We start from the raw sequence: 18,528 nt of genomic DNA, 5'->3' as shown, positions 1-18,528 counted from the left end.
TCTGGGTCGCTGGAGCCTATCCTAGCTGTCATTGGGCAAAAGGCAGGATACACCCTGGACAGGTCGCCAGTCCATCACAGGGCAGACAGACAGACATACACATTCACACTCACACCTAGGGGCAATTTTAGCATGTCCAGTTAGCCTAACTGCCCAAAAATGCTATTTTAAGTTTTAATTGGGGAAATTTAATCTAATAAAGCAGAGCTTGTGAACTACCTACAGATAAGTTAGATCAATCATAGACAACTAAACCTCCCTGCGTTGTGACATCACGGCCACAACTTGCTGTCTGGCACACTGCATTCAGGGGTTCAAGGCTTAAGCTATAAAAAAGTGGATATTCTAGTCTTCTTGGCAAACAAAGCTTGAACCTTAATTTACGGAAAACAAATAATGCAATATTAGCCAGAAAATTCTTAATTACATATTTTATCCAAATCGTTCACCCCTAATTCAGCATCTGACTTTTTACAGTAAGCAAGCCTTGGGCATTACTGTGCTAGCATTACATACCTTTATAGTGACATTTTACATTATGCTTCTACTTTCAGCTACCCAGAGTTTGAAGGCAGGAAAGTAACAGAAAGGATAATAATTTAGCTAAAATTTTACCTTAAATGTGACAAAATCTATCCATGCCGTTGTATTAATTTTTTTATAGTTTGCAAAACTTTTTAACATAACTCAAAGCAAATATATAAAAAGTTTGTGGTGTATTTGTAGATATGCTTTGGGTGATTATTAACTTCCAGTGTTTGTTAGCACCTTTATCAAATCAGCTCCAGTTCTAAACTAAAGAAGAAAACGTGGACACCAAACAAGTCTTGGCTGGTCGACTGCATTTGCATCAGTAGAGAATTTATTTTTAGAAGTTTTTTCCCCCTACAGGCTGTTTTCATTCAGAACTGGAATTATTAATTGCATTAAGGGGAACATGAAACAAGCCCTGTAACCTCAGTGCTTTAACCTTCCACAGTACCTGTTTACAGATTCACTAAAATATCAGTTAGTGTAATTTAACAGTGTTAGTTGAATTTGACATTCAGTGACATTTTGTTGTATTGAATTCACAAACCCAGTTTTCGCTCACAGAGCAGGACATATCGTTCCATGTTCGCCAGCCGTATTCAGCTGTAGTGGTGAACACAGCGCAGTCCTCCACGTCATTAGCATCGTTGGGTTCATGTTTCTTCCAGAATCTGATAAACAAACACAGCATTCATCTATAATCTGACCGTCACACACAGCATTCATCTATAGAGGATAGACAGAATAGGCACCACATGTTTTACAAAGTGACATTCAAGCAGACCTTTTCACAATAGTTACTTAGGTCTTTCTGCAAACAGTGCTAGAACTGGATAAACATTTGTAAACACTAAATGAAATGTAATTACTAAATAATATTATTACAAATAAAATAGTAGAATGTTTAGTAAATTCTTGTAGTAAACTTAATTCAAGTAAACTTTATTTAAACAGTAAAAGTACAGTCATATTTATGCTCTAATTGTGACAGCAGTGGCTTTCTAGACTGAGAAAGAGCGAAGGTTTCAGTGCAATTGGCACCCTGTGTTAGCAAAGGAGAGCAGCAACACCTGTGATACCCAGTTTCACACGTAGAGTGAGTTTAACATTTTGTCTTAAGATTGTAAAGATATAAAAACATACACTTATTTTCTAATTGCTAGCATTAGAGGCTATGAGCTAAACTCTTCACAAAGAAATAATTCTAAAATAGTGATCAACACATCAAAGTACTATTCAGGTTTACATTGTAGTACAAATAGTGGTCATAAACACAGATAGGCATAACATTATGACCTTGTTTCTATGCTCATTGTCCATTTTATCAGATGCACTTACTATATAGGTGCACTTTGTAGTTCTACAATTACAGACTGTAGTCCATCTGTTTCTCTGCGTACTTTGTTAGCCCCCTTTTACCCTGTTCTTTAGTGGTCAGGACCCCCATGGACCCTCACAGAGCAGGTACTATTTGGGTAGTGGATCATTCTCAGTACTGCAGTAACACTGATGTGGTGGTGTGTAGGTGTGTTGTGCTGGTCTGAGTGGATCAGACACAGCAGTGCTGCTGAAGTTTTTAAACACTGTGTCCACTCACTGTCCACTCACTGGGGAACTGATAAAATGGACAAAGAGCGTAGAAACAAGGAGGTGGTCATAATGTTATGCCTGATCGGTGGCTTGGTAAATAATTTGGTAAATAATACCATTTATACTGCAAGGTTAGACGCAACCCGGGCTCAGTAACTACTCAGCACTCACCGCTGTGTTAATGCACCTTGCCATTTACCTTCAGGAGACTCTCTGACACCGTCCTAAGGGTCTTTCCATTACTCAAGCTAGCTCCAGTGAAGTGTGCTAAATGAGCCCCCGGAGGGGCCAGTGAACACGAACTGACTTCAGCAGTAGAGCTTTCCCAGAAGTCATTGCGATCTGACGCATTTCCTTCTTCAAACCCAAAAATAATGAGGCATAAAGCTGTTTATTAACCCTAGCAGTGAACTAAAATGCTTTACATGTCAAAATCGTATAATTTGATTTACTGGGCTTTAGATTACAAACTACTCCATCTGCTATACTTCATCACTTTTTATGTGCTAGCTTGCTAGTTAGCACGCTACAGGCTATGTGGCCAACAACAGCAAAAACAAGGGCACTACATCACTGTTCTACAGCGAAGTTTAGAACCAGACTAAGCGTTTGTTCACTTATTTGATGCATGTTATGTTTAAACTTATCAACAACAAAAAAAAGTTTAGCATTTTGCTGAGTCTGCATGGCTAGCTGATGAGCTCACTGGAGCTAACCTTGCCATGGGGAGTGAGTTTCCAGTCAAATAATCTGCTCCTTGCTGCCTCGTCCTCCACCTGTGTTTAAAGTGGCCATTTGCATCATGTACAGTTGCATGAAAAAGTTTGGGCGCCCTGTGACGTGTTTTGTTATTTGTTATCTGTTGTTTTCTAAATGAAAATATGTGAAAATATCCTCTACAGAGAACACACTTCTGCACACTTTAATGCACAGTTACTGTTTATTTGCTGAATTTAACACAAAATGTGCAAAAGTTATGGTCCGAGCTATATTTTAATTAATGATTTTTTCTAATCTGTTAAAAAACAGAAACTGTGTGCTAATAGAAAAATAGAAACTGTGTTTGTTCTTAGTCGATGATGTGTTAGTTATCTTCACTTCGAAAATCAACAAAACATGACATTTGACCAAATATGACTGACCGTAGATGTGAAGCACATGCAAGTGGTAAGTTGACGTATATAAATGGAGCCACTGACACTTCCATCTGTCAGTTACTCAGTCAGTCAGTGACTGTTGTTTGTTGGCTTACTTGTCAGTCAGCGGTTGGCCGTCCACCCACTTCCACATGTTTTCTTTGTCTTCATCGGTCAGACCAATCCAGAAATTCCTCCCTTTCTTTTGGTCAATGAGGAACATCTGAGAAAAACAAATAGCAAACCAAGAATCAAATAAAAGTCTCTCTCTCTCTCTCTCTCTCTCTCTCTCTCTCTCTCTCCCTCCCTCCCTCCTCACCTGTTCCTCTCTATTGTTTATGATCACCAGATCTGCTCCTCTCTCTCTGCAGTCCTGCCTGGCTGCACTCCAGCTCTTCTGCTCAGTAGAGAAAAAGTAAAAGCTGCTTTTGTGCTTCTTCCAGTCCTTAAAACAGCTTTTCTCTTCCACAGAGTGATGAGCACAAATACATTTTAAAAGTATTTGCTCGTGTTTGGTTTGTAAGATGATTATTTCTTCAGTTAACTTTTCAAACTCATTTTTTATCTGCTCTTTCTCCTCAGTCAGATTCTGGTAGCTGCTCTTTAGCTGGTCTCTTTCTTCAGTCAGGTTTCTGATACTGGATAAGAGGGTCTCTCTCTCTGCAGTGAACTTTACTCTCAGGGAATAGATGCTTTCTTTCACTTTAGTATCTGCATTGAGAAAGAATTACAAGGCTTACAGTAAAGCGTGTGTTCTGTATATCTGTATTTGACAGAGGAAAGGTTTGAGTTTGAAACACTCACAGTACATGTTCAGCACTATGTTGGTGGTCAGCAGGAGAACACACAGCAGCCCCACACACACCACAGCCAGTCTGGAACATCTGATTTCTGTTCTAACACCTGATAAAGAGTAGACCGAATAATAAAAAGTGACTTTAAAAACTTTACATTTTCATTGTAAAATGCTCTGAGTTTGTGCACCTACTGGTCTGCTGTGCCTTTGTTTCCCTCTGTGTGTTGGTCTCCTGAGCTCTAACAGCGTCTGCGCTCACATAAATATCCACCATCATCTCCACTCTCTCTCCTCTGTCCACCTCACTCAGCTCAAAGCTGCCCACATCATCATAGACTCCATCTTCCATTTTCTCTCTCTGTTTTTCTCTGACTTCACTGCTAAACTGTCTATAAGGTTAATTGTTCATGTGCTGGTGTGAATGGCATTGATGTAAAAATGACTGAACAGGAAATAATATAAGAGCAGCTGCTAAGCCCAAGTGTGAAAAGCACTATGTGTCTGTATGTCATAGAGAGAGAAACAGAAAGTGAGAAACATGGGCCTATACTATATGTTAAAGACTGGATGTGTGTGATAAAATAAAGAAGAAATGGAGACACGAATAATGACTGTAATGCAAACCAGGCTTTGAATTAAATGGAAGACTTGGGTGGGCACTCGTTATTTAATGAAAGACTTTACATTGTGTTTCTGTGCACTGCTTCATCACTTCTTCCCTCACTCCCTGACTGTAATATACCTATTCTCACAGTATGTCTATCAGCTTCTGTGTCTTGCATCTCCCTCCTTTTCTTTTTCTTTCCTACTATAAGAAATTGATATTTGAGCAGGAGCGCAGACCTAAGATCAACTTCGCTCCCTAATGGTTAATTACCTGGAAGCGTACTATGTTAGCTATTGGCAACCATAGAAGCAGTGTTTTATAAGTGAGGTAAGATAATAATGATAAGGAACTAAGACAGCCGTAAATACTTAGTGCGCCCTCAAAACAAACCCTAACATTTTGCCATTTGTGCCTCTTCAGATTGCACTGTGAGTGGGATAACTGAGGAAAAATTATATTACACACGATCAGTTCAGCCAGATTTAAAGCAATTTCATCTGTAAGGTAGACTCAGAAATTGTTGTTGAGACCAGCTGAGTGGAGTGCCTTCCATCTGAGGTAACTGGAAGCTGAATTGTTATTGAATATCAGCAAAACCATGGTAAACAGAATAAAACAGTGGATTTTCAAACTTTTGCAACTCGTGGCCTACATAAACGACTACAAAAGCTTCCATGGATTTAACCAATCAGGTTGTCTGTCTTCTAACATGATTTGGCAGCTACTGAATGCTGGATGTCAGACTGAGGAGAGGAAAGCTGAGTAGTTCTATCTCAATTCAACAGGTAGATACATATTCAGTGTGTTTAGTCTCTGGGCGATTGTGTAAATTATTAGGTTTCAAAGCTTCATTTGAAAGGATGAGCAAACTAGTTTGCAGTTTGTCAAAATAATCAATGAGTGCAATATAAATGTAATGCTTTATTTTTACAAATAATCACCAATATTGGTCATGTTTAAGATTACAGATGTAATGGTTAAATGTGTATTTTTGCATTGAAAATGCAATACTGGCAGAGGCCACTGGGGGGCCACAGCCCACAGGTTGAAAACCACTGTTGTATATTTCAAACTAAAATAATAAGATGAAACTTATTAATACTAATAATAGCTTCTGATCTGACATTTGAACTTTGGAATCAGTAAACATTAAAAAATCTCATCAAATCTGAGGGCTAGAAGAAAAAACGTTTTTATTTCATTTTTAATTAATATTGTGCTGTAACCCGAACTGGGCATTGTTTATTCAACATACGCAAAAACTTAGTAAAATACAGACACTTGTAGTAGACCTTGAAATATTACATGGGCACTTAAAATATTCAAAATTTAAATATCCCCAGGTGCTCAGTCTTTTAAACTTGCCTATTTGCTTGAGCTGTTTGCCACAAGCTCATTAAGACCTGGGCTCAATTTTCAAGCTGCTGAGCTAATGTTAAGTGTTCATATTGGTTGAACTGGTAGCCGATTTGCATGTTGGTAATATAACTGGTGTGGAATTGCGCAGAATTGTGTAGAATTGATTGATCTGGCACATGGGCGTAGTGTTTGACACATGGGACATGCGGCTTTGGCAGGATCTGAAAATATAATAAGATGCAAAACTTTAAAAGTCATTGTATGTCAGCCGTTCTAGGCTTTTCAGTACATTTAAAAACCCATCCATGAAGCGGTAGGACTGTTTTGTCCTGTTAGCTGTGCTGGTTGTGTAGACTCTGGTTGTTTCAATCGTAATGCTATTGTGAGGAACTAGAGTGTAACTGTTGCACCATTTGAGGTGGAATTAGAAAATTAGAAGCTTTCAAAAAAGAAGCTGACTTCAGCTGTTGAAAGAGTTGAAGGCATGAAAAGAGATTGAAAGGGAACAGTTGCTCTGTTTCTGTTTGACAGTTGGGTAACATTAACTTGGTTTAGCTCGCGATCAAATGTTGACTACTTCCTTTCTGAAACTGAGAGTGTATGACTGGCATATGCAATGACGTGTTCCTTACCAGCCACCTTTTGAGACAGTACACTCCTGATGGCATGAAGGGAGGCATCCATATACAGTAGGAAAGATTGGGGAAGGCCAAAATGGGTGGCGAGGTCAAAGCATGTTTTAGTGTCTTAAAGGCATCATCAGCAGCTGGAGACCATTCGAAGGGCACTCCTTTATGAGTGAGGCGCTGCATAGGTTCAGCAGTGTGAGAGAATTGCTTAATAAATCTCCTATAATAGGAGCAGAGACCCAAAAAGGCTCTCACTTCTGTAGCTGAGCGAAGTACAGGCCATGATGCAACCTTTTCAGTGTTAGAGGGGTCAGGCCGAACACCTCCACTAGAGACTTGACGGCCCAAGAATGTGACTGAAGAACGAGACGGGTGACACTTGGACGGCTTTAATTTGAGGCCAGCAGAACGAAAGTGTTGGAAAACCTCTTTCAAGTGCTGGAGATGTTGGGAAAAATCAGCACTATGTACAATAATGTCATTGAGATAAATTAAACAAATACAGCTATCACCATTTCAGACAGAGGGGGAACAGTAACAGGGGAGGCAGCAATAGCCTCACATTGTAATGGAAAGTGTTGTGGGGAGGAGAAATGCACAACAGTGTCATGTATCTGTAAATGTGCATGAGGTACCTACAGGGTGGCACTCTGTTGTGTAAGAAAGTCCCATCCTAAAATCACAGGGTGACTGGAGGTGTGCACGATGTGAAAAATATGGGATAAGGTAACATCACCAATATGCACAAGATTCAGTTCAAGAGTTTTATTTTCATATGCACAGCAGAAACAGGCAGATACACTGTACAATGAAATTCTTACTTTGCTGTTTCTCCATTCACCAAATATAATCTTAGAAAAAAAAATAGGAATGTAAAAAAATATATATTAAATACACAAAATAAGTAGAAATACACTAAAAACAATAGTAAACAAGTAAAAAAGTACAGTTATATGTGCAAAGTTGAAAGAAAAAATTAAAGTGACGTGTGTGTATGTGCAAGTATGTAGAGCAGCGGTCCATAAATTGCATGTTGCAAGTAACAGATGTAAACAGTAGTGTTCTGTGCAAGTAATAGATGTAAACAGTAGTATTCTGACAGCAGCAGCACAGTGTATGTAAGGTGCAGTTATTGAGTGCAAAGTCGGCCAAAAAGTTAAATCAGTTCAGAGTGGGGGGGGAAGAGGTAGTGAGTGAGGTGTTCACAAGCCTGATGGCCTGTGAATAAAAACTGTTCATCAGTCTTGTAGTCCTGGACTTCACACTCTTGTAGCGTCTGCCTGAAGGTAGGAGTGTGAAGAGTCTGTGCTAGGGGTGTGTACTGTCCCTGATTATGTTGTGGGCCCTCCTGATGACCCTGGTGTGATAAGTGTCCTGTCGTGAGGGGAAGGCTGCTCCTGAGATGGACTGCGCAGTTTTGATCACACGCTGGAGAGCCTTTCTGTCCTGAGCAGTGCAGTTTCCATACCAGACCGTGATGGAGCTGGTAAGAACACTCTCGATCGTACTCCTGTAGAAGGTGCTGAGAATTTTGGCTGGCATGCCAAATTTCCTCAGCCTTCTCAGAAAGTACAGTCGCTGCTGGGACTTCCTGATGATGAGGTGTGTGTTGTGAGACAAGGTGAGATCCTCACTGATGTGGATGCCAAGGAATTTGAAGGTTTTCACCTTCTCCACCTCTGTCTCACCTATTTACAGGGGTGTGTGCAGCTCCCACTTCCTCCTTGGATCAACAATCATTTCCTTGGTGTTGTCTGCATTCAAGGATAGATTGTTGTCATGACACCAGGCCACCAGCTCAGCCACCTCCTTCCTGTACGCTGTCTCGTCCCCACCAGTGATCAGTCCAATGACTATAGTATCATCAGCAAACTTGATGATGCTGGTGTTGTTCTGGGAGGCCACGCAGTCATACGTGAAGTGCGTGTACAGAAGGGGACTCAGCACACAGCCCTGGGGGATCCCCTGTGCTCACTGTTCTTGTGCTGGATGTGCGGCTGCCGACTCTGACTGACTGTGGTCTGTCTGTAAGAAAGTTCAGCACCCAGTTGCAGAGGGCGGATGTCAGTCCGAGGGTGAGGAGCTTTTCTGAGAGTTTGTGTGGGATGACCGTGTTAAATGCTGAGCTGTAGTCAATAAAGAACCTTCTGACATATGTGTCCTTGCCCTCCAGGTGTGTGAGGGCTGTGTTGTACTGCGTCCAGGTGCGTGTGGACTGGTTCCGACGGTATGCAAACTGGAGAGGATCTACAGTGTTCCGAATGGTCTCCTGGATATGAGTCATGACTATCCTCTTGAAGCACGTCATCACGATTGGGGTGAGTGCAATCGGTCGATAGTCATTTAGGCAGGTCACAACGCTTTTCTTTGGGAGGAGCACGATGGTGGTGGTCTTGAAGCAGGATGGCACAACAGCTTGCGCGAGGGACAGATTGAATATGTCCACAAACACGTCTCACCCGAGGCCGGTGCTGCTGGGCCTTGCTGGCTGGTGCTGGTGGAGTACGAGCGTAAAAGAAAGTTGAAGTCCGAAAGGCTAAAGGTAAGTTCATTTCGAACTTTACCGATCTCCAGGAGTGCCTCTCTACTGTAACTAACTGTTCCGAAGGTATACTGTACCTTTAAAATAAATACTAAAGTTAAAATAAATAATAAATAGCGTTGGTTGCAGGAGGAACACACAAAGACGTCTGCCACGGTGGGCACCGTCTTGAAAAAATGCCATAATACATCCTATCATATCCAATAAATGTCCCGTCACTGAAGAAGCCAGGACAAAAGACTTACTGATGGGTTGAGAGGCCAGAGCAGGGATAGCTTTACAACACTCCTCAGTGACGAGGGACAGACCGGAACCGGTGTCTACCAAGGCATACTGTTCAGAGCCTGAGAGGGTAAGTCTTATGACAGGAGCAGGGAATGTGTCAACATTAGGGTCAGCAGGTTGAGGAGGGGCCGACTGGGCTGGCGAAGTTGACATGTATCCCGCAATGCCAGCTTCTAGTAGTTTCCCCGACGCTGGGAGGAGGAAGGGGCTACAGTATCATGTGGTGTGGAAAAATGGACATGACATGGGCGTGAAGGGGAATAGTGAAAAGGGCGGGGAGGCCGATCATGTGAGGTTGAGGGTGGGGAAGGGGATGACGAGTGTCTTCCTTGTGCATACCGTGGAGTAGGGGATGGGGACCGGGCACTATAGGGCTTAGAAGTATGGGCTGTGTGAGAGGGGTGATGAACTGGGTGTGAGTGACGTTCCTGGGAAGGGGAATGAGTAGAGTACCTGTCATGGCGACGCCTGGGAGGAGAGAAGTCCTCCCAGTACCCTGAATGCTGGCGATGTGTGTCATAATGACAAGGAAGAGGGTGGCATGGTCTTCGAAGTTGGGCAGAACTGTTGTCATTGAAGGTGTAACGCTGATCGGCAGGATGGCCGGTCCACCCAGACGATGGAGATCGATGCTGAGGTGGTGAGAAGTCATCACGAAGAGGTCGACGCCCTCTGGTGGAAGCATGTGAAGAGGTGATGCAGCAGTTGATGCAGCTGCAGTGATGAAGGCTCTCTCGCTCTGGACGTCCAACTGGGCAGCCATGGGTATTTGCAGAACATGGCAAGAGCACAGGGTGAGTACAGTCTCGCAGCCCCCGCTGGAAGTCAGCAACCTGCTGCGCGAGTCGGTCCAGTCTACTGTCAGTGTGTTTCAGATGCGTCTGTCTCAAGTCATGCAGTTCTGTTTTCAAGTCAGCAATAGCGGCTGTTAAATCAGCAGTTGGGGACTGCGAACTGTGGCTAGTTTGTGATGTAACAGTCACAGGCATTTACAGGCATATGTGCAGCCACTGTCAAGGCTAACTGTGCTCATTCACACTGTGCTGCCACTTTCAGTGCAGCCTCTAAGGTGACTGCCCCATGTTCATGAATTTTAAGCTGAAGGAACGGGTCTAAACCGGTCACAAAACGGCAAAAAAATTCACAACTCTGTGCCTCTGGGCCATATTGGGGAAAAGCCTCAGCCACTAAGTTAGTGAGATCAGCAGCATAAACTTTATTTAAGTGTGTTTGAAAAGTAGCCAAAAAGGAGGTTCGTCCAAAAACAGCACTCAAGCGACCTTTAGCTTCGTCATAGTCCGTTTTCACTCACTGGGGTAAACTTTGCCAGTATGCAAACGCAGGGCCACTGAGTCTTGCAGTGAGCAGCTTTGCTTTTTCTAACTGTGCAGTGGAAACATCAAGAGCAACTTCATTGTACAAGCAGCGTACACGTCTTTACTTCAAATTAAAATGTAAACAATGTTTTGAGCACCTACTGTTTGTGAACAATTCAGCGGGAAGCAGTGCAAGTGCGACTGTTACAACATACACCATAGACAGATTCATAACAGACTGAGGAGCTAGTTGTATAAGTCAATGAAAAGGCTGGTAAACTGATTCATGCACAGTTACTTCAGTACAGTACTATGTTGTTGGAATCAGATGAGCTTATCAATCAAAATACATTCAAATATATTCATCAGAACAAGTACAGTTAGTGAAGAAAGATTCTGTGAAACATGGGCAAATTTATTTTGGATCACAAGGTAGAAGAGCTAATATCAGCCTGATAACGTTGGAATAGATTTGATTTACATGGTATCTGTAGTACAGTATTATAATATTACTAATGTTGTAAATTCTCAGCTCAAAGTTACATGCAAGCCTCTCTGACCCGCTGTCGCATGAGTAAGACTCTTCAGCAATACCGGCAAGCTAGCAGCAAGCATGACTTCTTATATGCTCCAGTCAAAGTTTATGCCGGTCACAACAGGCATCAAATTAATCTGAAATTTTATAAGGAGACCTATGAAGACTCAGAGAATATTCCCTTTTTCATAGCATGCAGCTGAGGTATTTGTTTTGCTTGTCTGTATTTTACTTTGGTAAAATGTCATTTCACATGCTGCGCATGCTGTTGTTTTATAAATTAGTCACTGATAACAATAAATTATTCACTGATAACTAAGCACATTCAGCCAGTGGACAATCATGGTGAAACAGAGTCCATCCCTTCAGTCTCTATGGTAGCAGAAGTCCATCAACGCTTAGTTTGTTTGTAAGATACAATAAAAACAGCAGAAATGCTACAAGTCTCGGCTTCTATTTTCCTTAAACCATAATGGAATTATTTTTACTGTCTACTCTATGTAATCGATATCATTTGATTTTTAAAAGCAAGATAAACAACTAACAATGAAAAATATTAAATGATTAATCGTATACATTTTCTGTCAAAAACACATCTGTATAACATCTGTTGGTTCTCATTTAGCATTACGACTGGTGTCGAAGTAACATGCTCAAGTCCTGGATTCTCTAAATTCCAACAGCTTCTAAGGTATCTGATTAGGACTTTATCCCAAGATTAGCAGTTTAAGGTGTTTAGTTGAAATATTCAGGTGGAGGTTTGTCAGATTGAATTCACACATCCATTTTTCTCTCTCAAAGCAGGAAAAATCGTTCCAAAAACCACCACCATTGTTGGGTTCTTGAGTTCCAGAATCTGACAATCAGACAGCATTAATCTGTAATCATCACATTTACAAAAAACAAGAACTCAAATGAAACCCAGTGTCAGTTCTGTACAAGAACTTCTTCACATCTTCTCAGAGAAAATTGAAGTTTTACTTTAAAACTAAATGGAATACAATAAGATAATTAATAGAAAATGGAAAAAATAATGTGTTACATTGATTTTAACTACTTCTTTGTTTCTTGGTATACATGTCTGTCAGCGATTGGCCGTCCACCAACTTCCATGTTTTTTCTGTCTCTTTATCAGTCAGACCAATCTAGAAATTCTTCTCTTTCTTTTGGTCAGTGAGGAACATCTGAAAACATAAATAATAAATAATAATCAATAATAATCAATAAATAAAACCACCCCCCCAACCCACCTGTTCCTCTCTGCTGCAGTCCTGTCTGCTCTCACTCCAGCTCTTCTTCTCAGTGAAGAAAAGCAAAAGCTGCTTTCAAAAGTCAATTCTTTAAACCCAGCTTTTCTCTACAACAGAACAATGAGAACAATCATATTTTAGAAGCATGAAGGAATATTTGTGCCTGTTAACTGTGAGAATAGTCTTTCACTCACCAGTCAGCTTTACTAAATGATCATATTTGGTCTGTAAGATGATATTCTCCTCAATGAGGTTTCTGTAAGTGTTGTTTATCTGCTCTTTCGCCTCAGTCAGATTCTGGTAGCTGCTCTTTAGCTGGTCTCTTTCCTTAGTCAGGTTTCTGATACTAGAAAAGAGGGTCTCTCTCTCTCTGCAGTGATGTTTACAGTGATGGTTTGGTCCCTAATATCTACATTCTTAAAGAATTACCTGTCTTTTATTATAGCACACATATTCTGTATATCTATATAAAGAGTATTTGTGTTTAAGGTTGAAACGCCCACAGTACATGTACAGAACTATGTTGGTGGTCAGCAGGAGAACACACAGCAGCCCCACACACACCACAGCCAGTCTGGAACATCTGCTTTCTGTTCTAATGTCTGATAAAGAGTGAAACCTCTGTTGCCCTATTCATTACAGCATGGGTGAAGGCACGCAAGCCACGCGAGGCCTGCAACCATGTCAGCTCTGCAGTCTGTGATAAAAAAGATTTTGGACATAAGCAAAACATCAATTCCATATATTTTTGTAGCAAGAGAGTCGTGGTGACTGTTGGTTCAAATGGTTCTGCAAAAAGAACTCCCAATCATCAAAGCTTTCTGTCTGGAAGAGGGGGGAGGGACTGTGCATTTTCTTGTTTCTTATTTCTTAAGTGGACACCACAACATTTTTGCTGATATCTTGCCCCCTGTTGTTTAGAGTATAAATTTCACAGGTTGCGTCATCTTCCAAACGTACAGGACAGTTTATCCTTGTGAGTCTTTTCTCATAACAGGTTTAAATTTTTACTAGCACTAGCACATTCCTAACTGCAACAATAGCCATCAAAGATTGTTTTAAATCGGTTGCAAATAAAACTATTACCAGAAGGGGGCAACATTTGCTGTAAAATGTGTAGGAGCCATTTAAGAGTCCTATAGTGTTCAGTAAACATTTGCTTTTTTTATTCTGATATTGTGTTAAACCTTAATATAATTGCTTGACATGATATTTACTTGTATTGTTGTTGCAGTTAAAGAAGATCCCCCCTGTGTAAAATAATAATGGAACATTCCATACAGCGTCCCTGAATGTGAGTGTTGAATCAACAGATTTAAGACGGTCAGGTTAGGAGTAACATAGTTTTCTGACTGAAATCCTAATGAGCCAACTATGACTTGTAAACATCAGTACTGAATTAGTAAAAGTTTTTTGCTTTAAGATTTTTGTTTCTGGGAAGTTTTTTGCGTCTGGCTTGTTACAAGTAACCTGCTCCATATGCGGCTAAGGAAAGTGAAAGGAAGAGCCGCTACATTGCACTCATTCTAATATGTAAGCACTCATGATTCTCAGTTATACCAAACATTTCCTGTGGCAACGGACTATTATACATATCAAAATACATGCAGACAAAGGTTTAGAATACAATCGTTTATAGTCGGTTACTCTTCTGAAATGAACTAAAACTTAGAAAAAGACACTTTGGCAGTCATGTGTAACCCAGTTATGGATATTTATCTCTAGAACTTACTGAGAGATCAATATTAAGCTTTAAAAATATCCCTTTTGGATAAAACCCCAAAATGTACCCTCTTTAAGTTTGCTAATATAACTATAAAATAGCTGCTAAGATTCATGAATAAGTAAATAAATAATTTACCCTTTCCATTGTAGAGCACTTGATCTCTTATTTTGAAGAATGTGAGCGAATCGTGTTCAAGCTCCTCCTATCTGATATAGTATACGCAGTGCTGCCAGGTTCTACTTCCTCTTTCCCGTTGGTCGTTCAGCGTGGAGATGCACTAGAGTGGAGGCAAAGCTGTAAACGTATAGATAACGCAAAATAACGTGCTAAATATATGCTAAATCACTGTATACCTGACAAGAGGTTCTACAACTCTCATTTCTTCTCTGTACTCATCAATGGAAGAGCTTTGGTAAGAGAAATTCTTCAGTTGTAAAGCTAATGCAGACAGACAAATCCACCATTTAGCTCAATGAAGACAATGGAAAACATGTCGAATCTGTTAAATGTGAAATTTATTCTTAACATTTACACTTTTTGAGATGCAATGTAAAACGATAGCATGTTTTAGGCTTTTTATGTCATACTTTAGAAGATATATAACATAGTTTCATTATAAATTGTTCTGTTAAACACATTTCATATGAAAATGGCGGCACTGCGTTGTTACTCACCGTGCCAAGTGAAAGTTCTAAAAGTGGTTGAAAATCTTACACCTGAAGTCCACAGGAGGGCGCTTGTTGCCCATTTTGCAGTTTCAACTGGTTAAAAGCTATATATTATGTTAGAATGGTTATAGTGGTGTTTATAAAAAAATAAGAAAGCTGAGCTTATATGCAAAGGAAACCAATGGAAATATTTGGTGTTTTGTTGTACTTGCATCTCAAGTGCTACCTTAATTAAATGTGTTTAATTATTTTTGCTCCTTTAAGCCTCGGTCTCAGTTGAATACCTTATTAAATACGGCCAGCTCTATACCGAACCTAGACCTTGACCAGTAAAATAGTAGTAACAAAGGTCATACTTGTTACTTATAAAAATGGCGAGCCAGCCAGGAGCTGGTTTTAAAATCTATAGTAAATAAATCCTCACATCTGAGAACAAGTTACAAACATTAAAAAAATACCTAACAGCATTTTCTTCAGTAAACATGGAAATTTTTCCAGTCAGAAAACATTAGGGTGCCTAATTCTCTCTAAGTTAAAGACCTCACAAGATCACACCTAAACTAAGATTTCATGGAAATTTTAAAATCCTATGGGTCAATTAGCAGAGTAATACCAATATCAAACCCAGATTCAGACTTGCACAACCATGCCGTAGTTGAATATAGTTATGGCTCAGCTATAGAATCCATCCAACCTATTTTGCCCCTCATACATCAGAACAAAGATGACTCTTCCAATATTTACCATGTGACTGCACTGCTTAGTGTGTACTGCAATCAAGAAAGCATAGACGCAACAGAGAATTACCTGACTGTGCTGAAAGATGTTGCTAAACAAAGTGGGAAATCGTGGTCCTCGAGAATAGGTCCTCGTGCTTCACCAAGAGCCTACCTTCAGCTTTTAGATTCTGCATTTGGTACTGTTGAAGATGGGGATGAGCTTTTTGCAAAGTTTATAAACACCTTCCAGAATCTAGACGAGAAACCTTTCACTTATTTACATAGGTTGCAAGGAGCATTAAACATTGCTGTCAGACGAGGTGGCATATCTGCATCTGAATCCAGCAGATATCTGCTAAAGCAGTTCTGTAGAGGATGCTGGGTTGATGCATTGATCTCTGATCTTTGACTAAAGCTAAGGAGTGACAATCCACCCCACTTTTACAGAGCTCTTACTGTTGCTCAGCACTGAAGAAGACAAACATGCTGTCAAAAAGACAAGAATGAGACAACATCTTGGATTATCAAAGCAGAGTGTTCAGCCAATGTCGAAGCGTTACACTCACCCCAAGATATGAGCCAAGTACATGATCCTTTCTTGTTCACAAATGATTCTCCTTCCAAAACAGAGCAGCTGAAACGACAAATTGCCGAGCTAAAATCACAGGTGGCTTCTATGCAGCAAAAGAAAGAGGCAAGAGCAAAAGTCAGAACATTCAAAAGCAAAGTAGAAACTAAAAATGCTTCCAGCTATACCAAAGGTACTTCTGCCCCTGTAAGAAAAGAGCATGTAGAGAGTGTGGATGATACACAGAAGAGTAAATCCTGGTACTGTTTTAGGTGTCGAGAAGATAGGGCATATTGCTAGTACGTGCAGCAATACTCCTAACGCTAAACTAGTCGAGCAAAAGAAGAAAAGAGCTGAGAGAGAAACAACACCGATGGGAGACTCAAGCTGCAACTTTAAACAAGTAGGTGTTTCTGTTGAGGGACAAACAGGAAACCAGTCCCGAAGCGTCCCACCATGAATGAAAACAATTCGTTCTCATGCCACTGGTAATGCCCACACACTTTCAAAGGGGTTAATTTGTGCAAAATGTACCACACAAGTCAAAATTGCTTGAGAGGAATACAAGTGCCTCTTAGACACTGGATCCCAAGTAACAATTATCCCAAGATCATTCTATCAAGCCAACTTAAGTCAGCAGCCCCTTAAACCATTAAGTAATCTTCTTGAAGTCAGAGGAGCTAATGGCCAACCAGTCCCTTATGAAGGTTATATTGAGCCATCACCTTCCCCAAAGAATTTGTTGGATTTGACTGTGAAGTTTTCACTCTAGCTCTAATCGTCCCCGATCTCTACACAGATAGCCCACCACAGGTCCTCACAGGGACAAATACATTAGATCTACTGTATGTAGATACTCTTGGAGCTGAACTGCCTAAGCATTACTCATCTCGCTGTGGGTATCACGCAGCATTGAAAACACTTCAGGCAAGCCACAGACAGAGCACAAAGGGTCCCCTAGGCCTGGCGAGAGTCTGTGGCAAGGAACCAGCAATTATTCCTGCAAAACAATAAGTCGCTCTTAATGCAGTAGCAAGAATTTACCCCTCGAGTGCTAAGAGGTCTGCATTGTTAGAGCCACCAAAAGCACTGTCGCTACCAGGTGGTATCTTTGTTGCGAGTTGTTAAGTGCACCTTCCATCTGTGAAGAAACATAGATTCAGAGTAATTCTGCATAATGGAAACAGATCATGATGTCATCATTCCCCCAAAACGTGTGACTGCTGAGTTAAATGCTATAAAGCACATTGTTTCACAATAGCACAATGTTCAGGACTTTGAGGCCTGTGAGATGAAATCAGCATCCAAGCCAAGCATCTCTTTTGATTTTGACATCATCGTATTTTCTAAAACCACTGAAGAACATGAACAGCACATGAAAATCTTACAGTGTCTCAAAGAGTATAGTCTGAAATTATCTTCAGAGAAGTGTAAATTCTTTCAGTCATCTGTCCGCGACTTTGGACATATCATTTCCCAAAATAGTGTTGAAACTGACCCTGAAAAGATAAAAGCCCTTAAAACCTGGCCAAAGCCTCGAAACCTTAAAGAACTACAATCATTCCTTGGTTTCTCTGGATACTACATGAGGTTCATCAAAGATTATTCCAAAATTATGAGCTCTCTAACAAATGTCACTGATGGATATCCTCCATTGCGAAAGGGAGCCAAGCCACAGGATACCAAAGGAAAGTATCATGACCCTAAAGAACCGTTTGCTGACAGGTGGACATCTGCCTGCGAAGGTGCTTTTACAACTATCAGTGAGAAACTTACTTCTGCGCCAGTCCTTGGGTTTGTTGACCCCACAAAGCCTTATATCCTTCATACGGACGCAAGCATGACTTGCCTTGGGGCTGCTTTATACCAGGAACAAGATGGCCAGAAGAGAGTGATTGCTTTTGCAAGCAGGGGTTTGTCGTGTAGTGAGTCCAGGTATCCTGCACACAAACTTGAATTTCTTGCCCTCAAATGGGCAGTAGCAGAAAAATTTTCAGACTATCTTTATGGAAATTCATTTACAGTAGTGACTGACAGTAACCCCCTCACTTACATATTAACATCTGCAAAATTAGATGCTACAGGCTACAGGTGGCTTTCAGCTCTTTCCACGTTCACATTCAACCTACTGTACTGTGCAGGAAACAAAAACCAGGATGCAGACGGCCTGTCTAGGCATCCTCATGGTGAATTAACCAATGATTCTCTTTCCCAGAAGGAACAGGAACGGGTCAGGAAGTTCATTCAGCATCATACCTCTGAAACATCAGA

General features: G+C 40.8%; 1 protein-coding gene across 1 annotated transcript; it reads right to left on the bottom strand.

Annotated features, from left to right (window-relative positions):
* Positions 1 to 1,045: 1,045 nt before the first annotated feature.
* Positions 1,046 to 4,402, bottom strand: LOC118803757 (C-type lectin domain family 4 member M-like). Its single transcript, XM_036564245.1, has 5 exons — positions 4,246 to 4,402; positions 4,062 to 4,160; positions 3,577 to 3,968; positions 3,374 to 3,480; positions 1,046 to 1,202 (listed from the first exon to the last, which is right to left on the bottom strand). The coding sequence occupies exons 1-5, from the start codon at positions 4,400 to 4,402 to the stop codon at positions 1,046 to 1,048; spliced, it is 912 nt and encodes a 303-aa protein (XP_036420138.1).
* Between the last annotated feature and the right edge of the window lie 14,126 nt (positions 4,403 to 18,528).

This window comes from Colossoma macropomum, unplaced genomic scaffold, assembly GCF_904425465.1.
Source record: "Colossoma macropomum unplaced genomic scaffold, Colossoma_macropomum, whole genome shotgun sequence".
Taxonomy (NCBI): Eukaryota; Metazoa; Chordata; class Actinopteri; order Characiformes; family Serrasalmidae; genus Colossoma; species Colossoma macropomum.
Note: the sequence above shows the minus strand (reverse complement) of the source record. Positions and strands in the feature narration are given on the sequence as shown.